A 27824-nucleotide genomic window follows, 5' to 3' on the forward strand; every position below is an offset into this window, starting at 1 on the left:
TTAACCTGTTCTTTCCCTATTTTGGCTTTTGTTCCTTCCCCCTTGTTGTTTTAATATTAATTGGGTTGAGTATCTGATCACTGCGAGAGAGCAAAGGGAGCGAGGGAGCTGCCTGCAGAAGACTTGAATCCTGGAGCAGGCTTGCTAAATGAGCCAGTCAGAGACACCTGTTGCAGGGAAGGAACCCCAAGCAGCTTGTTCCTTATGAGAGAGCTGAAGCAGTTCTGGGGGGAGAGACTGACACTTGAGAAGCTGCAAGGGAGTCAGCTTGGGTAGGGTAGATGCAAACTGATGATAGGCTCTGTGAAGAAACCATTTCTGCCCCCCAGGCTCTGAGGTAAGAGCCAGGCCTTGGGACAGATTTGTGGGGGGCTCTGTGAGTGAGTGGGAAAATTCCTTTTTTGTGTTTGCTTTTTTTGGAGCTTTGTAAATAAAGAAAACAGACCCCAAGAAGGGCTATAATTGGAGGAGAAAGACTGTGTGGTTTGTCCAAGGAGCCCTGAAAAAGGGAAATGGGTGGGGCACTGCAGACATACCCATGGCCATGAGGGAGCGTTACAGTCATCATAACTTTTTTAGTGAAGACTGAAACAAAATGGGCATTAAACACCTCAGCCTTCTTCATGCCAGCCATTATTAGCTCTCCTTCCCCACTAAGTAGAGGACCTACCCTTTCCTTCGTCTTTCTCTTGCTCCTAATATATTTAAAGAACCTCTTCGTATTGTCTTTTATGTCCCTTGCAAGTCATAACTCATTTTGTGCCTTAGTCTTTCTAATTTTGTCCCTACCTGCTTGTGCTGTTCTTAGCAATTCATCCATGTTTCCACTTTTTATAGGAACAACAAGGAGTCCGGTGACACCTTAACAACTAACAGATTTATTTGGGCATAAGCTTTTGTCCAAATAAATCTATTAGTCTTTAAGGTGCCACCGGACTCCTTGTTGTTTTTGTGGATACAGACTAACATGGCTACCCCCTGATACTTTTTATAGGGTTTCTTTTTGATTTTCAGGTAATTAAAATGCTTCTGATGGAGCCATATTGGCCTCTTACTATTATTCCTATCTTCCTTCACATTGGAATAATTTGCTGTTGTGCCTTTAATATTGTCTCCTTGAGAAACTGCCAACTCTCCTGAACTCCTTTTTCCCTTAGATTTTTTTCCCATGGGACCTTACCTACCACTTCTTTCAGTTTGTAAAGGCTGCTTTTTTTTAAGTCCATTGTCCTTGTTCTGCTGCTCTCACTCCTTCCTTTCCTTAGAGTTATGAAATCAGTCATTTCATGGTCACTTTCACCTATATTACCTTCTACCTTCAGGTTCGCTACCAATTCCTCCCTGCTGGTCAGATTGAAATCTAAAATTCCTATGCCCCTGGTTACTTCCTCTGCTTTCAGAAACAAAAAGTTGTCCCCAGTGCACTCCAGGAACTTACTGGAGATTTTGTGTTTTGCTGTATTACTTTTCCAACAGAAGGGTACTTAAAGTCCTGTATTACTACCAGGTCTTGTGTTTTGGATACGATGGCGAAGTCCGTCTCCTCGCTCATGTGACTAGTGCCCAGTTCTAAGAATGCAGCGCTATGAGCCTGGGGGTGTGTAGGGAGAGAGGCCCTGACCATAGGTGACACATCTCTCTCACCTACTCAGAACTGTAGCAAAGCCCATGAGCTATAAGTGCCCTACAGTGCCCTACACTACAGTGTACAAACAGCTCTTGGCTAGGGAAGCTGCCATACTGTTGGCTTCTTTGTGTTTCATGTCCCTGTTGGGTTTTGCTAGGGAATGAACGTGCAGCATGAATGCTGGGGCACTGAAATGCTCCCCACTTGTTTTGCAGCCATTTAAACGCCAGGCCTTCCTGAGAAGTGTCAGCATGCCTGCTGAGAACACCCGCATCCCCTCCCCGCCAAACGAGGTGCGGCGGCCCATGCTACAACGACAGACCTCCATCACCCAAACCATCAGAAGGTAAGACGTGGCATATTGTGCACACAGACTGTTTTAAGAGGGAAAGGTGAAGGCCTTGGGATTTGCAGGTGACAAGCCTCCTGGCTTGTTTGCACTCTCTGAAGAGATGCAGCAATTTCCTGCTCAGGATTCTGGATGGTGGAGTCCAAGGAGCAGTTTCCTCTACTAAGGAGAGTTTTATTTAAAACTGCTGCTGGGAGATCAGATCATGCCCATGTTGTTGCATTACACTCTCCTCCTTGCATTAGAAGCACCTTATCATGATTTTTACTGTACCATAGCGCAGAATATTTCCTGAGTGTTAGAACTGCCTGTTCTCTCTGATTTGGTCAAAGCCCTTCAGGAGATTATTGTGCTCTGTGTTTGGGAAGATACTTCAAATCACTGCAAAGGGGGCAGGGTCGTGGTTCTTGGGCTGCACACAGAGAAGCAGTATGTGCTAGCCAAAGAGCTTCTGTTGTCTCCCTGTGCCCCAGGCCCAGTCCTTCCCAGAGGTCTCCTGGGGCCAGCAGCTCTGCACCGCCCTTATTCAGGGCCATTTGCACTTGAACCAGTATGACCTCAAGCTGTTGTTTTGCCAGAACCAATGGAAATGAAGGGCCTCCCTGTCTGAGATCCAGCTGCAGGGGAGGGGCCATGGGCAAAAGTTAGTTTGGACAGAATTGTACTAAATGTACAATTTGGACAGAATTCTGTGCAGTGCTGGGAGTGCCCTTCTAGGGAAGGCTGCAAGCCATTCTTCATTTTAGGCCCTTAGTTTCACACACTCCCTTCTGAGCTGATGTGTTCTCGGCTTGGGCTCTGCCCAGAGGGGAGAGCTCTGGAAAGTTTGAGCAAATTTCCTCAGGCTGCTTGTGTTTATGGCATGTCAAACAATGCACTTCTTGCCTTGTGCAAGTAGTCTGACCACCCCTTTCCAAATGGCAGAACCAGTTGATGTCTGCCTGACGTCTGCTCGAAAGCTTGTCTCTCCCACCAGCAGAAGTTGGTCCAATAGAAGATATTACCTCACCTGCCTTGTGTGTCTGACATCTGTTCAGCAGCCTGGCCGTGATGGTTCTTAGGAAGGTACATGTGCCTGGATGTGTTTGGGGAAAGAACCTTTGAAAATAGGCAGTTGTTGGAGAAGGAGGGAATCCTGCTCTGCAGACGTAGAGCAGGGGAGAGAGAGCTGCTCTGCAGCTGTTCCCATGGCATCTGCTTTCTTGGCTGCCAGCTTTATGCACTTGGGACTTTTGGGGTTCTGGAGAACATGGTGGGACGGTGTCTGCCTCCAGGACTGAGAGCAACCCCTGCCTTGTTAGTGATGTCTGTATATTGGGGTAACATGCATCTGCATCCCCAACTGATTCTGAAGCCCCAGGTCACATTAACAGGCAGAAGTGACTTTTCTGTCTGTATTAGACATACTGATCCAGTTTCTCCCAGGTGTGGCTATCTCCTTACTGAACCCTCCCCAATGACTTTTGGCCTGGTTAATATTTATCATATTATAGAAGCTACCAGCACTCCAGACAAAATTGGAGTTCCAGTGCGCTGGGCACTAAACAGACGCAGTGTGAGACTTGCCCCATGGATGAACAACATGCATAGTTGCATGTTCCCCACTCAGTTATACTCTTTTCCTAATTATCATTTTAAATAGTCCCCGCCGTCCTCATGTTCCGAAAATGTGACCTGGGGAACACGCTTGTACGTCTGGCTCTTGGGTGTGATGGGTTTGATTCCCATCTCACATACTCCGCCAATGCGGTTCCGCTGGCTCTAAGGAGGTCATTCCCCATTTATGGGAGAGGAGCCTACAGCTCCCTTGATGATGAGCTCCTCTCTCTGCATCTACCCTTGGTGCCTGCCCCATGGAGGACTGGGAGGCCACTGGGGCTTGAAGGGTTGATGCCCTCTGTGCTGCCATCCAGAGGGCAGCAGTGTCAAGTCTAACAGGGCAGAAAGTCCATTGATCAGTATGGGGGATGTCTCTGGGGTCCAGAGCCTGTTCATTCCCTAATCTCCTACCTACCCCTTTCCTGCCAACAATCACTTTCTCAGCCCTCCTGAACAGCACACAGTCCTGAACACCTGGCATTGGGCCAGATTCATTGCTGCTTTATGACCTTTGTGACAGCTAGACTGGCCATGGGGCAGGCATGAGCACCCGGCTCAATAAATAGGGAATACACCATGGAGAAGGGGCCCGTGTGCCAGGCCCAACAGCTGAACCACTACCTTTGCAGGAGCTCTGAGCACTGGGTGCATTCCGGGGGATAGGCCAGAGAAGTGAGGGGGCAGTTGAGGATAGGAGGAGGTTCGGCTGGCTCAGCCCTGAGCCCCAGCAATTCTACACCCTTGTAATGACCCATAGGGACCATTGCAACTGGCACAAGTTAGGGCAGCCCCTAAATGGGAGAGGCACAGGCTGCCTCCCCTCTATCCCTGCATTAGGACACATGTGGGGATGAATCTTCCCCCTTTTGCTGTTCGGAGGGGTGAGGGCTCCTGGGGCTGTGAAGGAGCTACAGCAGGTGCAGAATGGCTGGATAGTGGGGAAGCTGCTCATGCTCCATCGAGGCGCTGAGGTCAGATGATCTGCTCATGCCAATAGTCCCTAGATCTGACTCTCTGGGCCTGGGTCTGGGCAGGGCATGCTTGGTGCTGGGTCTTTGGCTGTTGATCTGACAGAACTTGAGTCCTGCCTTTCTGGGCATGTTGGAAAGTCCATTTACTCTCTCAGGCTGGGGGTAGCTGTGGGCTCTGCTTGGTAGCCTGGATCTGGCGTTGTGTCTCTGCTGTAGTGAATGTTTCCATTGTTTGTTTTGTGCACTGTTATTTTACAGCCCCGAGAAGTGCACAAGGCCCCTCCTAGTGCACCTGGGGAGTCACAATTCCTGGGTGCGTAAATGGCTCAGAAGTCCCATTCGCCTTCATGTCACATACAGAAACTTTCGAAAATGTTCTCCTGCTCTGAAAAGGTGGTATCTAACATGTTGCAGTAAGACAATGTAGCTGTTCCACACCGGCTTGTACACAGCAGAGAGGGTCTGCTAAGGGCACTGCTTTTCTTTATTTATGTGCCTTTTGGCAAGTGTCTTTGACTCATTCCTTGTAGGTGGTCCACCAGATTCCTAAGGAGTGGGGAAAGGCCTGGTGGACTAGCTTGGAAGGGTATTCCGTGGGCAGGAGGGAGTTGTAGGAGATGCAAACGGGGCACTGAGGGTGAGTGACAAGGGTGGGAAATGGCATAATAAAAGACTAGGATAGATGAATAGGAAGGGCAACACTAGAAATGTACATTTGATACAAAGACGGTGGAGAGCTAGTCGAGAGATGCAAGGGGATGGCGTGTGATGAGCTGGCCAGAAAGATGATCTCAGCAGCTGTGTTGTGTGGACTGAGCAGCATTGTGTGTATCAGGGAGGCTGCAGATATCAAGGCAGGAGATGATGGGGGCCTGGTTGAGGGTTTTAGTGGTATGGGCAGAAAGAAAAGAGCAGAGCTTAGTGATGCTGAAGAAGAAGAATCAGCAGGATTCTTTCCCATAGCCTAAATTCCAGTGTAGGGAGATGAATGGGTAGGAGCCAAAGGTCCCCGGAGGGAGGGGTAGACAATGGCTGAGATGAAGGGGTAGGGAAGGAAGATCAGGAGCCCAGTTTTGGCCTTGTTGAGTTTAAGTTGACAGCAAGACTTCCAGGAGGAAGCTGGGAGTGTTTAATTCAGCTTCCTGGCCTCTGCCCTTGCTTTCACGGGGGCTGGTCAGCAGCAGCCTCATTTTATAGAGAAAGCAACTAACACATGGAGAGGTAAAAGACAACATTTCCAAGTGTTGGTGCCTAAAGGTGGGCAGCTCAATCCATATTTAGTAAGGCTGCCGATTAATCACAGTTAACTCACGCGATTAATTGAAAAAAAAATTAATCCCGATTAATCGCAGTTTTAAGCACACTGTTAAACAATAGAAAATCAATTGAAATTTATTACATATTTTGGATGTTTTTCTACATTTTCATCTATATTATATTCTGTGTTGTAATTGAAATCAAAGTGTATATAATTTTTTATTACAAATATTTGCACTGTAAAAATGATTAACAAAAGAAATAATATTTTTCAATTCACTTCATATAAGTACTGTAGTGCAATCTTTGTCCTGAAAGTGCAACTTACAAATGTAGAATTTTTGTTACATAACTGCACTCAAAAACAAAACAATGTAAAACTTCAGAGCCTACAAGTCCACTCAGTCTTACTTCTTGTTCAGCCAATCGCTAAGACAAACAAGTTTGTTTACTTTTATGGGAGATAATGCTGCCAACTTCCTATTTACAATGTCACCAGAAAGTGAGAACAGGCATTTGCTTGGGACTTTTGTTGCTGGCATTGCAAGGTATTTACGTGTCAGATATGCTAAACATTTGTATGCCCCTCCATGCTTCGGCCACCATTCCAGAGGACATGCTTCCATGCTGATGACGCTCGTTAAAAAATAATGTGTTAATTAAACTTGTGACACAATTCTCTGCCAAGGAGTTCGATGTCCGTTGCTCTGTTTTACCTGCATTCTGCCATATATTTCATGTTATAGCAGTCTCGGATGATAACCTAGTACATGTTGTTCATTTTAAGAACACTTTCATTGCAGATTTGACAAAACGCAAAGAAGGTACCAATGTGAGATTTCTAAAGACAGCAGTCGATCTAAGGTTTAAGAATCTGAAGTGCCTTCCAAAATCTGAGAGGGATGAGGTGTGGGACATGCTTTCAGAAGTCTTAAAAGACCAATACTCCAATGCAGAAATTACAGAACCCAAACCACAAAAAAAAGAAAATCAGCCTTCTGCTGGTGGCATCTGACTCAGATAATGAATATGAACATGCGTCAGTGTGCACTGCTTTGGATTGTTATCGAGCAGAACTCGTCATCAGCGTGAACGCACGTCCTCTAGAATGGTAGCTGAAGCATGAAGGGACACATGAATCTTTAGTGCATCTGGCACATAAATATCTTGTGACGCCAGCTACAACAGTGCCATGAGAACGCTTGTTTTTACTTTCAGGTGACATTGTAATCAAGAAGCGGGCAGCATTATCGCCTGCAAATGTAAACAAATTTGTTTGTCTGAACAATTGGCTGAATAAGAAGTAGGACTGAGTGGACTTGCAGGCTCTAAAATTTTACATTGTTTTACTTTTGAATGCAGGTTTTTTTTTTTTACATAATTCTACATTTGTAATTTCAACTTTCATGATAAAGAGATTTCACTACAGTAGTTGTATTAGGTGAATTGAAAAATACTATTTCTTTTGTTTTTATACAGAGCAAATATTTGTAATAAAAAATAAATATAAAGTGAGCACTGTACACTTTGTATTCTGTGGTGTAATTGAAATCAATATATTTGAAAATGTAGAAAAGATCCAAAAATATTTAAATAAATGGTATTCTATTATTGTTTAACAGTGTGATTAATCGCACGATTAATCGTGATTAATTTTTTAAATTGCTTGACAGCCCTAATATTTAGGCACTTAAATAGAAAGTGGCTTCACTTCCAGAAGTCTGGGGGACACAGGCCTCTCTGGTGTCAGCAGGAGTCTTGGGGAAATCAGGTCAAGAGTGTAAGTGCATGAAAGGTAGTCTGTGTCCTAACACCTGTGGAAACATGGTGTTTCTTGCCCCAGGCTCTGCTGCAAGTTACAAGCACAGCGGCTTATTTCTGCAATCCCCAGCTTCTCTCCGCAAGGTTGTGCTGTCCATCAGAATATGGCCTTGGGTGCACCTGGTCTCAGCTGTCACTGTGGTGAAGATGTTATGAACAGGAATAAATGACAATGCAATACCCTCCCTTTACCCCACCCCCGATGGCAGTGGGAAAAGGCACCTCCCACTTGCTGCCGCTCCCAGGCGGCACTGCAAGCTCTCTCCCTTCAGCTCTCTTTTCTTTGCAGCAGACGGGTACGGTTTGAGAGGATTCAGACCTTGCCTATTCATGGGCACCGGGCGGGCAGGAGGCCCCTGAGAAAAAGGCAGTCAGTTCCCCGATCGCTCTTCAGGTACCCGTGGTATTGAGTGTGAAGCCCAGCCAATGCATGCGTGTGGTAGGGCTGCTTTGAACCGTGCATGGATGCTAGCTCTGCGCCATGCTGCCTACTGCATAGATCCCTGGGCCTGGGCAGGATCCAAACAAAGGGGCCTGCTGTGGTGGGTGTCATGTGCGCACCTAACAGAAAGAATGATCACACCTACTAAATGTTTCAGAAGCTGAAAATACCTAGCATGGAATTGACTAATGAGCCATTAGCCTCCTTCCCTCCCTAACAAGCCCTTAGCCTCCTGGCCTCCTTCACAGCTAGAACCAATTCCCAGAGGCATGACTGAGCCCCACGGAGCTCCAAGTGCAGGGTGCACTTCTTCACCCTGCTGTGCAAACGGGAACAGAGTAGTGTGTACACAATGCCTTAGAATGATAAACAGTCCCCTGGGGAGGGGAAGAGAGAAAGAGAATGACCCACAGGACACAGATGCTAGTCACCGTTGCTTGATATGCCTCTGGAAGGTGCTCCGGTAGCAAGGGAGATATGTTACATTTCCAGACCAGGAAGGATTTTAAAACTGGGGTTTTATTAAAGTTACTATCTAAGAAACCAAACAAATGCAGTTTGCCCAAGCCCCACGCCTGCTCAGTCTCACTGGCGTACAACAACCGCCTCCTGTGGCCACACCTTACTTCCCCACTGTGTTCACTTTAACCTCTTCAGCAGAGCTCCAAAGCTGCAAAGGCACAGGGCACATCTTTAGGGCCAGGGTGCACATAAATATAACCCTGGCATTCCATAATGAGTGCTACAAATAGAACAGGATAGCTGCCCCTTCCATCCCAACATCACAGCTTTGACTTCAATCAGAGCAATTGTCTTCTTTTGTCCTCTGCTGTCAGGGCAAGGGGCCTGCCTTGCTGGTGGCTAATGGAAGTGGAAGGTGTTCAGAGGGCTCTGAGGCATGATCCGTTTCCATCAGTACATTGTTCCATCCATGGTTAGTTAGGACAGTGCTTTGCCCTCTTTCTTCAGTGGAGTGGCCCCTAGGTGCAGGCTTCACCCTCAGAGATTACCCTGGTTCACATATGTCCTGTGACAAATGAAGTGACTGGGAAGATGGGTAGAGTGCTGGTTACGGATGCCTTGAGACAAATCTGGTCAACTGAGCCATAAAGATTGTTTTGAAGCCTTACACTGTGGCCACGCAGGAGGTAAGGGGAGTTTCTTTCCTCCACTGTAGCACCTGTACAATCTTAGTCAGTGGGTTTATTCTGGGCTGTGGACAGCCCAGTTAATTCAGGCTTTGTCAGCTTGGGTGCTGATTCTAGTCCCTCCCACTGTGGGCAAATGGAGAACATTGTTCAGATCTGAGCTGATCTATCGGTGTCTGTAGGAGCAGAACAGTATCCTGAGGGGATAGACTCCTGAGCAGAGTGCAAAGCCACCTCTCTCCTCTTGACTTTTGGCCTGTATCACCTTACTGAGGTGCTGGAGGTGTTAGGAGAAATGTGGGTCACTCCAATCAGATGAGATCCACAGGCTGGTGAAGACTAGTGGGGAGCGCTGGGTTTGTTGTTAGAGGAAACTGTCCATGTCTTCGCCAAGGAGGAGATGTTGGTGCTTGACTAGAGTTCACCATTTGGAGTCTAGTTGGATGAACAAGTGACATTGGGCCAGGATGGCTTTGTTCAACCTGCATGTGTCCAGAAGGACAGGCTCTCTTCTCTTGGATGCAGACCTTGCTTACTTCATCTGGGCAAGGTTAGACTGTTGCAATGGGGGCTACATTTGGACCTGGTGCAGAAGGCAGCTGCATGCTGGGTGAATCGAGTGTCTCACTCGGAGCACATGACACCAGAGCTCTGTAATCTACACTAGCTGCTGGTTAACTTCCAAGCAAAATCTAAAATGCTGGTTTTAACCTATAAAGCTCCAGATGGCATGGGAGCCACCTCTTTTCCTGGGCTGCACTGCCAGAGCTGCCATCTGCAAAGCTGCTTAAGCTAAAGCCCTCTTGTGAATGACAGAGAGGAGGCTGCTGGCAGGGTGAGGGCATTCTCCATGAGGGCCCACTCTCCTCCTTGGATCAAAATAGTCAAAGTCTTTTGACCTTCGGGACAAACTGCAGGGCTCATCTGTTTTGGGTATCTGGGAAGGGATATACAGAGGAGACCAGTCTGAGATGAATGGAGTTACAATTGGAGTTTAACAGGAGAGGCTGTCTGAGGCCTTTGAATTGGATATGTATTTACATAATCCAGACCGTTTGGATAGGGACCTTTTTGTTATAAATCAAAAAACAGTGTTTATTCTCTCACTGCCCAGGCACAAACCCCATTAACAGAATCTTGCCCCTGCCTAATTCTAATTCTAGGGCATAACCTACTTCCTGCTAATACTAAAGTGGTATATTCCCCTTTGATGCCCAGGCATAAATCCGATGAACTATCAGTAACTGAGTCTGCTTTCCTCTCAGTGCCAGAACATACCCCCTGGCCTCCACCATGAGCACATGCTAAAACCCCTCCCTCAATGTGTCAGCATCAGTGGATGTCCTCGCTCCCAGTAAGGAGTTGATGCAAAGGATCAGATGATCTCATGCTTCCATGTGTGCACTTGGGTGGGGTTAGGATGAAGTTTTTCTTCATAGCATTGAACACTTGTCTAGGTGCGTTATGGGTTCTTGTGGCTTGCCTTCTTTGGTATTGGCCACTGCTGGAGGAAAGGCATGGTGGATCAGTGGCAAATCTTACATTTCTAGGACTGTTTACAGTGCATGACTAGAGAGACAAGGTGGTGAGGTAAGTAAGTACCTCACCCACCTTGTCTCTCTAATGTCCTGGGACTGACATGGCTACAATTACACTGCATGCTACAATGCATGACTGTCCTCCTGCATTTGGGGTGGCTTGTAATGCTCCTAATTTCATCCCTCACATGTTCTGGCTTCCTCTGGGATTTTGTCTTTGAATGTAGATGCCTTTCAGTGATGAAGCAGCAGCAGCGCAATACAAACTGTTCTGCTCCCAGCAGAGCCCTAGCAATATCCTGATGGCCTGTTTGGCTGCATTGCTGCACTCCACTGCCTTCTGCTCCTAGCTTTTCTCAACTTCCCGCAGCAGGCAGCTCAGTGCCATGTACCCCTATAACCCAGACATAGGTTATATGTTGGAAACTTGAGATCCCAGGGAGCATAGCGGCGCTCTGGTGCTGATGCTAACTTCAGCTAAGTACCAGTGTGGAAACCACAAGGAGGGAGAGGGACTGTTTAGAGTACAAGGGCAATAATGGGGAGTCAGGAGAAGAAAAGATGAATTCAGACTGAATATGAGGAAACTCTTCCTGACTCTGAGATGGCTGAGGCTGTGAAAGGGTCATGGCCCCACCACTTGGGACTAGGCCTGGTCCAACATGGGTAAGTATTTTCTGTGAAAATGTTGAAAGAAACAAAATAATTGTTTCATTAAAATATTTTTCCAATCAAACTAAATGACAAAACAAATGGGTCCCCTGGTTCCTGCTGCCCCTTCTTTTCTTTTCTCCACTGGAAAAACTTTTAAAAAAAAAATGTGACCAAAATAATTTTGTGTGTGAAATGTTTGTTTTGGTAGAAAAGGCATTTTTTGTTGTAATAATGTTTTGATGAAAATTTTGTGCCCTGGTCTTACTGCATATTTAAAACCAAGCTGTGAAGAGCCCGTGAGATATATGGTAGGGCAGAATCCTGCATGGGAATGGACTAGGTGTGATTTCTATCTCTAATTTGCATGATTTAAGCGAACCCAAACCTTCCCTGTGCTTCTGTGTTGGTGTCTTTCAGGGGCACAGCAGATTGGTTTGGCGTAAGCAAGGATAGCGATGCCACTCAGAAATGGCAGAGAAAAAGCCTTCGCCATTGCAGCCAGCGATATGGGAAGCTGAAACCTCAGGTCATCCGGGAAATGGACCTGCCTAGCCAGGATAACATCTCACTCACCAGCACAGAGACTCCTCCTCCTCTCTACGTCGGGCCTTGTCAACTTGGCATGCAGAAGGTGAGTCCAGTGGAGGAGTAGCCAGGGCCATTCCATGGAGCTTGTTAGCTTTCAGAATATACCAAAAAGGCTCTTTTCTCCCCTCTCCGACTGCTGGATGCTAAGCCTGCTTTAGGGTTCAGTGTTTCCTGAACATTTCAGATCAGTGTACAGAAGACACTATAGAGATCAAACATGGAAACGAAGATCTTACAGGAAAGGAAGAGTTTCCTGTGAAAGGATGGTTTCCTAAATCTCATATACACGTTTTAGCACACTCTTCCCATAATCAGTATTGTCACTTCCACTTGGGCCTCTATGGTTTATACTCTGCAATCTGTTTCCCCAGGACTCTGAGAGCCATGTCTTTGTCCCTTTGGCATCATTACTGAGTGAGAATGGTATATGAGCACTAGTCAGGAATTATAGTAATCGTGGAAGGTGTTTTTCAGCATTCTCCATAGCAAGATTCCAGTTTCCTAGTCAAATCTGGTTGTCAGAGTCTCTTCCAACATGGGGTATCCAGCAGTTTTGAGAGGAGAACTGTCAGTTTACTTCCGATACCCAGATTAGACCCTATCCTCCCTAACTGCAGTTTCATACTAATAGCCCCATTGCCATGCAATACACTTACTTTTTTATTCTTCACATTTTGCTGGCTGAAGACAATACCCTAGTTTTCAGTATCCTCAGAAATATTATCTCATGACTTCACAGGAGCTACCTATGTGTCAGCTCTCTTACAGCAGGCTGGTACGCTCTGCTCACAAGCCCTCAGAAATTACCAGGGGAAGCTGTAAAGCTTCCAGCTTCCTTGCCTACTCCGTATTCCCAAAGTATAGATTCTGCCTGTACACAAACCTAAATGAGGTAACTTCATTAGCACTTGAGCTCTAACCTGAAGGGTTTCAGTTCCTGCATTTCCCTTGTAATTGATCGGATATTATGAAATCAGTTAAGAGTGCTGCTCTTGTCCAGATGGTGAAATGGGATATGAAACTATCTCCATCTGCAGTCTCTAATCCTGTCTTGGAGAAAGGAGGGTAAGGGGTTGGTAGTGTCTCCATAGTAAAGGATGGACTATTGTCTAACCCTGATTTTGCCCACTGAGTGCTCTCTCTCCTCTTTCTCAAAACTTGACATTTCTCATGATTTTTTAAATTTTTTTAAAGTTTGGATTTAATCAAACCATTTTAGAGTTATGGGACTTAGAAAAATGTCTTCTTTTTCAGTTTGGAAAAGCCCTTGAATCAACTCATAGTTTACATGTGGCTTCAAACAGGTCCTGTGCTCTAGACCTTGCTGAGAACTCAGGCACAGAACCACCTTAACAAAGTATTCTTAAATATAAAATATTTATTCATGGTCAAGATCATTAATATTGGAACTTCATCCAGTCCTCTGACAGCAGTTGTAACTTTTGTCTAAAACCTTGTGTTCGTTCTCAAAAGTAATCTCTTTTGTGTGCCAATTTATAAAAGACTTGTAAAGTTATTGAGCACCACATCTCAGGCCTCACAAAAGTTATAATCTCTCCCACCCTACCCATTGGAGCCACATGGAAGTTGTAAGGTCTGTTGGATGTAGCTGCTGCAGTTTATAACGTCCATATGTAACGATAGAAAGAGACAGGCTATGTTGTGCTGTTGGATGTTGAACTCTTGGTTATGAGCCCAACCATCAGAGCCTATAACTTTTTCAGGCCACAACTGTTGGGGTAATGAGCGTTATATGCTATACTGGCAGAATTTGTAAATCTGCCAAGGATTGTATTTCATCAGCCTTTTGGTTAGGAGAGTGCATGGAAATTGCTGCCATAGTCAGCATTAGTTTTTTCTGGCTGTGTTGGACAGAGTAAAATCCTAATTTCTGGCATTGTGGAGGAGTAATGTGATGTTTCTGGATCCTCTAACTTCACAAGTGTGTGGTGCCCAGGAAGGTTACAAGTAGGGCTGTTGATTAATCACAGTTAATTCACGCAATTAACTCAAAAACATTAATGGCAATTAAAATTTTTTATCTCGATTAATCGCAGTTTTAATCACACTGTTAGCAATATAATACCAATTGAAATTTATTAAATATTTTGGATGTTTTTCTACATTTTCAAATATATTGATTTCAGTTACAACACAGAATACAAAGTGTACAGTGCTCACTTTATATTATTTTTGATTACAAATATTTGCATTGTAAAAATGATAAACAAAAGAAATAGTATTTTTAATTCACTTCATACAAATACTGTAGTGCAATCTTTGTCGTGAAAGTGCAACTTACAAATGTAGATTTTTTTTGTTACATGACTGCACTCAAAAACAAAACAATGTAAAACTTAGAGCCTACAACTCCACTCAGTCCTACTTCTTGTTCACCCAATCACTCAGACAAACAAGTTTGTTCACATTTATGGGACATAATGCTACCCGATTCTTATTTACAGTGTTAGCTGAAAGTGAGAACAGGCATTTGCGTGGCACTTTTGTAGCTGGCATTGCAAGGCATTCACATGACAGATATGCTAAACATTCGTATGCCCCTTCATGCTTTGGTCACCATTCCAGAGGACATGCTTCCATGCTGATGACGCTCGTTAAAAAAATGTGTTCATTAAATTTGTGACTGAACACCTTGGGAGAGAACTGTATGTCTTCAGCTCTGTTTTACCTGCATTCTGCTATATATTTCATGTTATAAATGTCTCGGATGATAACCCAGCACATGTTCGTTTTAAGAACGCTTTCACTACAGATTTGACAAAACGCAAAGAAGGTACCAATGTGAGATTTCTAAAGATAACTACAGCCGTCAACCCAAAGTTTAAGAATCTGAAGTGCCTTCCAAAATCTGAGAGGGACTAGGTATGGAGCATGCTTTCAGAAGTCTTAAAAGAGCAACACATTGATGTGGAAACTAGAGAACCCAAACCACCAAAAAAGAAAATCAACCTTCTGCTGGTGACATCTGACTCACATGATGGAAATGAACATGTGTCGGTCCACACTGCTTTGGATTGTTATCGAGGAGAACCTGTCAGGAGCGTGAATGCATGTCCTCTGGAATGGTGGTTGAAACATGAAGGGACATATGAATCTTTAGCACATCTGGCATGTAAATATCTTGCGACGCCAGCTACAACAGTGCCATGTGAACTCTTGTTCTCACTTTCAGGTGATGTTGTAAACAAGAAGTGGGCAGCATTATCTCCTGCAAATGTAAACAAACTTGTTTGAGCGATTGGCTGAACAAGAAGTAGGACTGAGTGGACTTGTAGGCCCTAAAGTTATCCATTGTTTTATTTTTGAATGCAGTTTTTTGTACATAATTCTACATTTGTAAATTCAACTTTCATGATAAAGAGATTTCACTACAGTAGTTGTATTAGGTGAATTGAAAAATACTATTTCTTTTGTTTTTATAAATTGCAAATACTTGTAATCGAAAATAAATATAAAGTGAGCGCTGTACACTTTGTGTTCTGTGTTATAATTGAAATCAATATATTTGAAAATGTAGAAAACATCCAAAAATATTTAAATAAATGGTATTCTGTTATTCTTTAACAGTGTGATTAATCGCGATTAATTTTTTTAATCACTTGAAAGCCCTAGTTACAAGTAGATCTGGTTGAGAAATTGACAAATTTCGCAGAAGGTTTCAGAATTGGTTCATTTTTCAAATTTATTATCCAAAATTCTAATCAGTATGTTTATCGTTTTCCATTTTCTAAACAAGCAATATTGGGGAAAAAATTTGGTCAGCTTAGTCACTCGGTAGGATTAAAAAAAAAAATTAAAGAAATTATTGACTCAATTCCGTATTTTGGAAATAGTCAGCAATAGATGAAAAATATCTATGAAATTTTCTGTGAAAAATTTCTGTGGATGTGAAGGAGATCACTCGTTTGTGGAGTTCCTCCTTGTTGCTAAGCACGGTGTAGTGTCACGCCCCCCATCTGGCACACCCAGCTGCCCATTGCTTTGGCTCTGCAGTGGTCTCTTTTCCTGAAACTCGGCCCTCTGGCCAGGTCACAATTGAGTCCACCTCTGGCGAGGTACCAGAAAAGTCCAAGTCCAAGACCGTATATCAGATCTTCAGCTCTGACACTGGGTCTTGTGTCCTCACTCCCTTTTCTCAGGGCTCTCTGTCATCCACGTCCCTTTCTCAGGGGCTTCATGCCACCTTCCCTGGTGGCTGGTAGGGAACCTGGCCCCTCCCACTATATCAGATTCCAGCCCAGGGATCCTGTAACCAGCAGCCAAGGGCTGCTCTGCAGAACTCCTTCCTGCTGCCCCCTTGGGCTTCCAGTTGGGTTACCTTAGCCCCAAAGTGAGGTAGGTACATTTTCAAAAATGGGGCCCCAATCTTGCAAACACACATGTGCTTTACTTTACTTTCTCAGCTTGTCCCACTGAAGTCATGTTCTGGTGGGGGAAAAAGGGGGAAGGGGTATTTAAAAAACCAAAACCGAAAGGAAGCGAGAGGAAACACCCTCCCCCCCAATCTAAAATGAAATGAAAAATGCAATTTGAAACTAAACAAAATGTAAGATTTCAGTTTATTTCAAAAATTTCCATTGAAATATTGAACAATATATTTGAAGATGACATTTTTCTACAAAAAAAATTATGTTCAACAAAACAACAATTTTTGGAGAAAACAATTTTCAGCTTAAAAATTTTGACCAGCTCTAAAGAACAGTAGTGATGACCAGAAGGGAGTTTTTGTGTTCTGCTGCTTAGGAATGGAGGAATTTCAGAGACCTAACTAAGGTGGGTGAATGTAGATTACGTTCAATGCTGATATGTGCTGCTAAGTAGTGCACATTGGAGGGGAAAATGTGAACTATTTACACATCTTGCAGGGTTCTAAGTTAGCTATATTAAATCACAAAAAGGACCAGGGCATCACAGAGGACAGCTCAATAAAGACCTCTGCTCAGCTGTGGTCCAGAAAGCAAACAAGATGTTAGGATACCGGATGGAAAATGCTAAGGTAAACATTGTTATGCATTGTGTAAATCAGCCCATCTCGACAGTGTATGCAGCACTGGTCACTCCATCTCAAAAAGGATATTGAACAGGTAGAGGGGTCTCAGAGAAGGAATTTACTTTAGGAATTATTTTGGGGAAGTTCTCTGACCTGTGTTAAATAGACGGTCATACTACATGATCACAGTGGTTCCATCTGGCCTTGGAATCTATGAAGGGAAGCCAAAGAATGATCAAGGGCCTAGAAAAAACTCTCATTCACACAACAGATAATTAGACTGTGGAATTCACTGCCACATGATGTTGGTGAGGCCAAGAATTTAAAAAGGGTCAAAGAGGATTGGACACTCCTGGATAGTCTTGTTATCCATATTTGTTATAGTTAATGATGATAAACATTTTGGAAGGAATGTAAAACCTCATGTTCAGGACTCAGGGTGTGACCTTCATGGAGTACAAATTATCCCACACCTTCCTCTGAAGCATCTTGTGCTGGCAGCTGTCAGAGACAGGATACTGGGCTTGATGAAGCCATGGTCTGATCCATTCTGGCAGTTCCTATGTTTCTTTGTGTTTGTTGAGGGGAGAAAAGGGCACCAAGAATGAGGCACAGACCTTCGCTTCTGTCCTGAGAGTGTATGCTGAGATCTCCCCAGTTTCTCACAGTAACTGAAATCCTGTCTTCGACTGCAGATTGTAGACCCTTTAGCACGAGGCCGAGCATTCCGTATGGCTGATGATAATGATGGATACAGCATCCCTCACACACCAATCACTCCAGGTGCCACATCACTGTGCTCCTTCACCAGCTCTCGGTCTGGGTTCAATCGCTTACCACGACGGCGGAAACGGGAATCAGTGGCTAAAATGAGCTTCCGAGCAGCAGCGGCCCTGGTGAAGGTATTTTTTGAGTGAGGGGGATTCCTGTGGGGAAGGATGGAAGTCTCTGGTTCAGGCACCCTCTATGGGATTCCTGAGGTAGGAGGAGTTATAAAATGGGACTCCACTATGTCATTTTGGGAAGTCACTGTTCTGACTATAAGTACACTTTGCACTGTGTCTCCTGCCCATGTCTAGAAGGAAGTGGAGTAGACCAGATTACCTGTAAGTTTTATAAAGACCTGCCAAGAGTTTGTCAGTCTGAGTGCTTCAGGGCTGACAACAACCAGGCTCAAATGTTCTTTACAGAATTTGGTTAGCAGTAGGTAAGCTCTAGGCTCTGATTGGATGAGAAGTTTGGAAAAGCTAGGCTCTGAATGGGTGATGGTCCTTTGTAAGAAGCACATTAGAGCATTCGTATACTGCAGAAGGCACCATTTAGCTCAGTTGAAAGGGATGGTGCTGCCATCTTGGAAATACTGGTATGTGGAATTCACAAGTCTCACTAGAAGGGTGTCAGGTGGCTGGTGGATCTACTGCACTTAGTTTGGTGACTCCCTGACACAGCTAAGCCCCTGAAGAAGCAGGGTCTTCAGAACTCTTAAGTGTTTGTGGGGTCAAATTTCTCTGTGACTGAATGCTATTCCCTTCTCTTCCAGGGCCGGTCTGTGAAGGACAGTACCCTGAGGAGGGCTCAGCGGCGCAGCTTCACCCCAGCTAGTTTCTTGGAGGAGGACACAGTGGATTTCCCGGATGAGTTGGACACCTCGTTTTTTGCTCGGGTAAGGGGAGCAGTGCTGGCTTTGTCCTGGTAGCCAAAGGCTGTAAGAACGCTATCACCCAGCAGTATGCGTGGGCTCAAGGGAGAGGTGCCGCTCCTGCAAGAGCTTCCTTTTGAGTTACTTTGCTCTAATAAGTCACCGGAATGTCTTTGACAGGACTTATGTTTCTTTGCCCAGGAAGGAGTCCTCCATGAGGAGCTCTCTACATACCCCGATGAAGTGTTTGAATCTCCATCTGAAGCTGCGATCAAGGACTCTGAGGTGAAGCCCCAGGATCAGGCCGATCTAACAGGAGGTGCCTTAGACAAAAGTGAACTTGAAAGAAGCCACCTGATGTTGTGAGTATCTTCCTGACAGTTGGCAGAATCTAATCCATGGTCCCAAATGTGGGAAGGGAAGGACATTTCACACCACAGGTTTGAAAGGCCTTAGCCACCATTACTCATGGTGAAGACAAGCCCAGAGGAGCTAGTGTCTCTGATGCTGCTGGTACTCCTCGGAATGGATCTGATATAGAGGCCTGACTTGTGTAATGATTGATACCTCAACTCAGCTGACTAAGTTGAGCTCAGTGCAGGTCCAGAGCAGCAGAGCACACAGATTCTTGCCTAGTGCTAAATACCATCCCTCTTGTTGAAGGCCTTGAATGGAAAGGCTGAGAGGCTGCTTAGGCCATTGCCCCAGTATTCCTATCTGTTTGGGAGGAGAATCCCCAGGGCTGCTGTGCAGTCTGTGTGACATCCCCTCTGTTTATCCCATACCTGAAATCTTGTTTACCTAAGAAACAGCCTCCGACTTCAGAGAGTAGTTGACAATTGGTGCATATGAGGAGCTAACTCTGCTAACTTACCTCCAGTCAGCACAACAGCATGATGAAGTTGGGCCCCTGCACATCTTGTTTATGATGCCATATCATTCTTAAGGGGAAACAAAGACCAGTTTAAATGGGTTATATGAGTGCCGAGAGCACAGAATATGGCAAAAATGTAGTGTGTGAATGTCAGTCCTCTAAGGTATTGAAATGAAGACTGGTAGATAGAATGGGTACCCCTAGCCATATTCACTATGAAGTGTCCTGCTCAAATGCCGTGGAGTGATATTACACTAATCTGAAACCAAGCAAGTGGAAGACCTGATGCTTGGAGACCATGATGCATGGGTGGAACCTTGTGTCTTCAGTTTCCTCTTAAACATAAGAATGGCCATACTGGGTCAGACCAATTGTCCATGTAGCTAATATCCTGTCTTCCAACAGTGGCTGGTGCCAGACGCTTCAATTTATTGAGTGATCTATCCCCGTCATCCAATCCCAGCTTCTGGCAATCAGAGGTTTAGGGACACCCAGAGCATAGGTCCCTGACTGTCTTGGCTAGTAGCCATTGAAGGACCTGTCCTCCAGGAACTTATCTAATTCCTTTTTGAACACAGTTACACTTTTCAACATCTCCTGGCAATGAGTTCTACGTGTTGACTGTGCGTTGTGTAAAGAAGTATTTCCTTCTGTTTGTTTTAAACTTGCTGCCTATTAATTTCATTGGGTGACCCCTGCTTCTTGTCTTATGTAAAGGGGAAAATAACACTTTCTTATTCATTTTCTCCACACCATTCATGATTTTATAGACCTCTATCATATCCCCTCTTTGTCATCTCTTTTCTAACTGAACAGTTGCAGTCTTTTTAATCTCTCCTCATATGGAAGCTGTTCCATACCCATAATCATTTTTGTTGCTCTTCTCTGTATCTTTTCGAATTCTAATATATCGTTTTTGAGATGGGGCAACCAGAACTACACACGGTATTCAAGGTATGGGTGTAGCTTGGATTTCTATAATGGCATTATGATATTTTCTGTTTTATTGTCTATCCCTTTCCTAATGGTTCCTAACATTCTGGTTAACTTTTTTGACTGCCGCTGCACATTGACTAGACGTTTTTAGAGTACTATCCACAAAGACTTAAAGATCTGTCTTGAGTGGTAAAGGCTAATTTAGACCCCGTCATTTTGTATATATAGTTGGGATTATGTTTTCCAATTTGCATTTATCAGCTTGAATTTCATCTGCTGTTTTGTTGCCCTGTCACCTAGTTTTGCGAGATCCCTTTGTAACTCTTCCCAGTCTGCTTTGAATTTAACTATTTTTAGTTTTGTACCATCTGCAAACTTTGCCATGTCTCTGTTTACCCCTTTTCCCAAATCATTTATGAATATGTTGAACAGCACTGGTCCCAGTACAGATCCCTGGAGGACCCTGATATTCACCTCTCTCCACTATGAATACTAACCATTTATTCCTACCCTTTGTTTCCTATCTTTTAACCAGTTACTGACCATGAGAGGACCTTCCCTCTTATCCCATGACTGCTTACTTTGATTAAAAGCCTTCGGTGAGGGACCTTGTCAAAGGTTTTCTGAAAGTCCAAGTACACTGTATCCACTGGATCACCATTGTCCACGTGTTTGTTGACACCCTCAAAGAATTTTAATAGATGGGTGAGGCATGATTTCCCTTTACAAAAGCTGTGCTGACTCTTCCCCAATGTATCATATTCATCTGTGTGTCTGATAATTCTGTTCTTTACTATAGTTTCAACTTATTTGCCTGGTACTGAAATTAGACTTACTGGCCTGTAATTGACAGGATCACCTCTGGAGCATTTTTAAAAAATTGGCATTACGTTAGCTATCCACCAGTCATCTGGTACAGAAGTTGATTTAAGCGCTAGGCTACATACCACCATTAGTAGTTCTGCAATTTCATATTTGAGTTCCTTCAGAAGTCTTGGGTGAATATCCCTGGTCCTGGTGACTTATTACCATTTAATTTATCAATTTGTTCCAAAACCTTCTCTATTGATACCTCAGTCTGGGACAATTTCTCAGATTTATAAACTAAAAAGAATGTTCGTGTGGGAATCTCCCTCACATCATTTGCAGTGAAGATCAATGTAGAGATTTCATTTAGCTTCTCTGCAACAGCTTTATCTTCTTTGAGTGCTCCTTAAGCACTTCCGTCAACCAGTGGCCCCCCTGATTATGTGGCAAGCTTCCTGCTTCTGATGTACTTACAAAAACGAACAGCAATTTTTTAATCTTTTGCTAGTTGGTTCAAATTTTTTTTGGCCTACCTAATTATACTTTTACACTTGACTTGCCAGAATTTATGCTCCTTTCTGTTTTCCTCAGTATTATTTGATTTCCAGTTTTTAAAAGATGCCTTTTTGTCTCTAACCGCTTCTTTTACTCTGTTCAGGCACGGTTGCATTTTTTGGGTCCTCTTCCCTTTTTATTTATTTTTTTAATTTGGGGGTATACATATAGTTTGAACCTCTATTATGGTGTTTTTAAAAAGTTTCCATGCAGCTTGTGGGTGTTTCACTCTAGTGACTGTTCCTTTTAGTAAAATGTTCCTCACCCTAGCAAGGAATCAAACTATGTCATTTCCTTTTGTTTCCTGATAAGTCAGAGCCTCCCTGAGTAACTGGCACCTCACACTGGCAGAGGGCAGCCTTGTTCTTGGCTCTAGCAGTTCACCAGGGTGTGAATGCACAGCAGACATGGGGAAGGACCTTGTCGTGGTTCTGCTGCTCACAATCCATCTCATTGTGCTAACGCTTTCCCGCGTCATGTTCTTGAGAATTTTACCAGCTATGACACAGATGCTGGAAGTAATACTGGGAGTTAGCCACGTTTCCGATGAGAATGAGACCCAATTTTGGGGCAAAATCTGATTCCCAGTGTTTCCATTTTTAGATCGTTTTAATGGTTTTATTTATCAAAGCAAAAATGATTTCATTCAAACTCTAGAGAACTGTATCAAACTATTGAAGGTGCCAGTTCAGGGAGTTGGGTATGCACCTGGTCATAAACCAAATCAGAGATTTCATAGCAGGTAATTTTGAGGGCAGTTCCTCTCTAAAGACACATAGAAACACCTCAAACTCCCAAGAGGAAGAGGTGTTCAAGGCTAGGCCACAGGTCAAATCTGAATCCATATTGCTTATCGAGGAGAATGACTTTCCAAGTGACACGTAACAGTCTTCTTCTCAGAGTGTCTTGGAAGAGTTTGTATCTAATCATTCATACACTGAGCATCCCCAAAGGCTACAAAGATTGTTTTATTAAATTTCTTTTGAGCATTTAAAACGTCATCTGTTATGCTCTGCCACACAGAAACTAACCTACAAACACAGAGGAAGGTTTGGGGGTGTTGTTTGTGCACTTACTATTTTTCTGTGGATTCTTTCTTTCCCTAATACACACTCCAAAGAGTTGAGCACTCACAATATTCACTATCCACCACACCACAATTAAGTGATGTGGTGGGCAGTGGATCCCCATTGGACACAGTCTGATACTACTGGCAGCTGCAACAGTCACTCAAAAGATACCAGAGAACATAAAGCCACCCTAAGCCCATGCTCTGTTGTGCTGAATTTCCAGGAACCAGTTACGAGATTTCCTAGGTCTAGACAGTATTTGGTCTTGCCATGAGGGCAGGGGACTGGACTGGATGACCTCTTGAGGTCCCTTCCAGTCCTAGAATCTATGGCTGTGCTCTGTTTCTTCTTCAAGTGCTGGCCCCTATGTGTCATCCACTGTGGATATGCATGCGCTGCAAATGCGTCTGAGACCAGAGAGTTATTGCGAGCAGTGTCCATTGGCCTACGCTTCTGCCTTTGCCATCCTCATGCTCCACTCCAAGGCCATAAGAGGCTGTGCGCATCAGCTGCCTCTAAAGTACCTTCTTATTGCCTCCTAGCCTGACTCAGAATCTCCAGTGTCTGGAGCTTCTCCCTTCTCTTCAGCCTCGTCCTTGTCTTCAAAACTGTAAATATGTCAAAGATTTTACTGGTTTAGCTCTGCAGTGTAGGTATTGTTAATGGGTTTTATTAGTATAGTTAGTGAGTAGTTTAAATCCCCTCACTGGGGTACCTCCTGCCTCCCCTGTACAGGAATTAGATGATGCCCAGAATACCGGTATTTAGAAATAATGTCTCCTGTCCCTGCTCCTTTTTGGTCAGCAATGACCACCAGTGATAGCTGTACTGCCTTGGAGAAGTGCATATCTCTACCAAGTGCAATATGTGCCACTCCTTCCCCAGCCGGACCCAGAACTCCAACTTAAAAAGCACCTCATGGAGAAAGCTGTGAGGCCTGAGTCAGACCTAGGCTGGGGGCCCCACTGTACATCGACCAGACCCATCGAAGAGCATGTCTCCTAATACAAGGCCTGACATAGGAGGAGGAAAGAGCAAGGCCAGGGACCCTTTGACAGATTATCCATGTGAGAGCAGGGGACTCTCTCATAAACAGAAGAGCAGAGTCCACTCTGGAGAGTTTTGATCCCTCCCCAAGACTCTTCCGCTGACACATCCTTCAGAATGGTGGTTTACAGGCAGCCATACCACCTGCATTCTCACGACCTCCTCCTCTCTGAGTGCTGCTTGCCAGTCACCCACAGTGGAAGCCACAAAGGGACCAGTGCTTGAAGAAGAAAGGGAATTTATTTTGTGGCAGCAGGAGTTCTTCGAGATGTGTGGCCCTTATAGGTATTCCACTACCCACCCTCCACCTCAGATCATGTCTGCATTCACAGGAGAGAAGGAACTGGAGAGGCATCTGTCCACACCACCCCTTATATCCTCAATGCAGAGCACAATGGTGGCAAGGGCATAGGCACTGACCAACGGACACTGTTTGCAAGAATTCTCCAATCTGAGGTGCTTGGTGCACAGGTGGTGTTACATTCTGGGGTGCAGTGCAGATCAGTCAGGGGCCTGCCTGGAACGCCCTGCTGCTGTGGCTTACAGCCTGGACATCAGCAGACGAACACGCAGGTCTGTATGCTGCGCATCCCTGGAGTAGCAACTCTGACTCCAACAGTCTGCCTACAGCACAACAGCCCTACCGTGGCTTCCACCAACCTGGGTTGCTATTTGCAAGGTGATCCCAATGCACTCCCAATCCCGAATTTTCCCAGAACCGTGTGTCCTGAAGTGACATATCATATCATAGAATATCAGGGTTGGAAGGGACCTCAGGAGGTCATCTAGTCCAACCCCTGCTCAAAGTAGGATCAATCCCCAGATTTTTACCCCAGTTCCCTAAATGGCCCCCCTCAAGGATTGAACTCACAGCCCTGGGTTTAGCAGGCCAATGCTCAAACCACTGACCTATCCCTCCCCCTGTCCAGCCCTCTCCTGAGAAATAATAAGGTTTGTTTGCTTCTTTAAAGAGACAAAAGCACCTTACAGCTTATTAACTTAACTGGGAGAGATACACCCTTCCCTTCAAACACAGCACTGAGTTAGTTTTTAAGGAAAAAAAATAACCAAAAACAGATTTATTAACAGTAGGACGAAGGTTATGTGATGCCAAGTAAAAGAAATTACAAGCAAATACAAGTGAAAATATGCATCTAAAGTTTAAAACTTAATCTAGCAAGGTACAGGCTTTGTTAAAGATGGCTTCTCTCACCAGTCATTCTTCTTTCCAGCCATGGTTGACTTTCCCTCAGTCAGGGCCTTCCACAAAAGCAAAAGAGGCTGGCTTCTTTTGTCTTCCTAGGTGAAAGGTCTTGGCCTAAGCAGGTTTCTCACCTATATTCAGTTTCCAGTGGCTTCAACCCCTCCTTGGTTGAAGGGCCCATCCTTTTCAGCTTGCAGAGCTCTGGCCCTTTGTGTCTGTCTGGTGATGGATGCCAAAGATGACCTCTGTCCTTGCTTATATCTTCCAAAGTTCAATGACTTTATTTAGAAAGGCAACATAAGATACTACAAGAACCTAAGAATGGCCATACTGGATCAGACCAATGGTTCATCTAGCCCAGTATCCTGTCTTCAGACAGTGGCCAGTGCCAGATGCTTCAAAGGGAATGAACAGAACAGAGCAATTCTAGAGAAATCCATCACCTGTTGTCTACTCCCATCTTCTGGCAGTCAAAGACTCAGGGACACTCAGAGTAAGGGGTTGCATCCCTGACCATTTTGGCTATTAGCCATTGATGGACCTATCCTCCATGAACTTATTCGGTTCTTTCTTGAACCCATTTATACTTTTGGCCTTTACAAGATCCCCTGACAACAAGTTCCCCAGGTTGACTGTGTGTTTTGTGAAGAAGTACTTCCTTTTGTTCGTTTTAAACCTGCTCCCTATTAATTTCTATTCCACACCAATAAGGCCTCAATTGGAGCATTGTGTCCAGTTCTGGGCGCCAGATTTGAAGAAGGGGGTGGACAAACTGGAGGAAGTCCAGAGAAGAGCAACAACAACAACGATTAAAGGTCTAGAAAGCACGACCTATGAGGACACAACAGTTTTCAAGTACATAAAAGGTTGTTACAAGGAGGAGGGTGAAAAATTGTTCTCTTTAACCTCTGAGGACAGGAGAAGAAGCAATGGGCTTAAATTGCAGCAAAGTGAAGTTTAAGTTGGACATTAGGAAAAACTAACTATCAGGGTAGTTAAGCACTGGAACAAATTGCCTAGGGAAGCTGTGGAATTTCCATCATTGGAGGTTATTAAGAACAGGTTAGACAAACATAGTTTAGTTTTTATGTACTCCTGCCTTGAGTGCAGGGACTGGATTAGATGACCTCTTGAGATCCCTTTCAGTCCTACACTTCTATGATTCACTGCGTGACCCCTGGTTCTTGTGTTATGTGAAGGGGTAAATAGCATTTCCTTAGTCACTTTTTCCACACCATTCATGATTTTATAGACCTCTATCATACCCCCCCCCTTTTAGACATCTCTTTTCCAAGCTGAACTGTCCCTGTCTTATTAATCTCTCCTCATATGGAAGTGGTTCCATATCTCCAATCATTTTGTTGCCCTTCTCTGTATTTTTCCAATTATATCTAATCTATCTTTTTTGAGATGGGACAATCAGAATTGCACACAGAATTCAAGGTGTGAGTGTACCATGGGTTTCACTAGTGGCATTATGATAGTTATTGTCTTATTATCTATCCCTTTCCTAATGGTTTCTAACATTCTGGTTAGCTTTTTTGACTGCCGCTGCACATAGAGCAGATGTTTTCAGAGAACTATCCACAATGACTCCAAGATCTCTTTCTTGAGTGGTAACAGCTAATTTAGACCCCATAATTTTGTATGTATAGTTGGGATTATGTTTTCCAATGTGCATTATTTTGCATTTAACAACATTGAATTTCATCTGCCATTTTGCTGCCCAGTCACCTAGTTTTCTGAGATCCATTTGTAACTTAACTATCTTAGATGATTTTGTATCATCTGCAAACTTTGCCCCTCACTATTGACCCCTTTTTCCAGACAATTTATGAAGACGTTGAACTACACTGGTCCTAGTACAGATCCTTGGAGGACCCCTATTTACCTCTCTCCACTGTGAAAACTGACCCTTTGTCTCCCATCTTTTAACCAGCTACTGATCCATGAGAGGGCCTTCCCTCCTATTCTATGACTGCTTACTTTGCTTAAGAACCTTTGGTGAGGGACCTTGCAAAGCTTTCTGAAATCCAAGTACATTATATCCATGGGATCACCCTTGTCCACATGTTTGTTGACCCCTTCAAAGAATTCTAATAGATTGGTGAGGCATGATTTCCCTTTGCAAAAGCCATGTTGACTCTTCCCCAACATATCATGTTTGTCTATGTGTCTGATAATTCTCTTCTTCACTGTGGTTCAGACGCTTTGCATGGCAGAAAGATGGAGATCGGATCATGCATGCAGTGTTCACCATGGGTGTGGAACACCACAGAGTGTTGTGCAGCCAGCAGGTGGAGTGAGGTGTGTGGCCCTGGATGTGCCTTGCAGTGTTCACCATGGGTGATGGTGAGCAGGTGTGGAACACCACAGAGTGTTGTGCAGCCAGCAGGTGGAGTGAGGTGTGTGGCCCTGGATGTGCCATGCAGTGTTCACCATGGGTGATGGTGAGCAGGTGTGGAACACCACAGAGTGTTGTGCAGCCAGCAGGTGGAGTGAGGTGTGTGGCCCTGGATGTGCCATGCAGTGTGCACTGCAAGGGATGTGAGCAGGTGAAGTGAAATGGGGTGTGCCATGCAGATGCTGGGTGACGTGTGAGGAGAATGGGAGAGGAATTTTAGGGCGTTCTAATTTTAAGTTAGCTACTTTTCTGTTGCTGTCAAAACAGAACAGTAGTTTGGGTT

The 27824-nt window shown here is 44.4% G+C and overlaps 1 protein-coding gene across 10 annotated transcripts in view; it reads left to right on the forward strand.

Annotated features, from left to right (window-relative positions):
- RHBDF1 (rhomboid 5 homolog 1) overlaps positions 1-27824 on the forward strand; it is a 97133-nt gene that overhangs the window by 54350 nt on the left and 14959 nt on the right. For 7 of the 10 annotated variants that reach the window (XR_010591158.1, XM_042861566.2, XM_005306138.5 and 4 more), the window contains 6 exons: positions 1843-1973; positions 7914-8018; positions 11824-12037; positions 17701-17907; positions 18546-18668; positions 18846-19006. Coding sequence is in view for 9 of the 10 variants with exons in the window: in XM_042861566.2 (XP_042717500.2) it covers positions 1843-1973; positions 7914-8018; positions 11824-12037; positions 17701-17907; positions 18546-18668; positions 18846-19006 (941 nt within the window). In the remaining variant the exon portion in view is untranslated. The remainder of the gene's footprint in view (positions 1-1842; positions 1974-7913; positions 8019-11823; positions 12038-17700; positions 17908-18545; positions 18669-18845; positions 19007-27824) is intronic. The other 3 variants (XM_005306147.5, XM_065559900.1, XM_005306146.5) reach the window with 2 other exon arrangements.

Source organism: Chrysemys picta, chromosome 10 (assembly GCF_011386835.1).
Source record: "Chrysemys picta bellii isolate R12L10 chromosome 10, ASM1138683v2, whole genome shotgun sequence".
Classification (NCBI taxonomy): domain Eukaryota; kingdom Metazoa; phylum Chordata; order Testudines; family Emydidae; genus Chrysemys; species Chrysemys picta.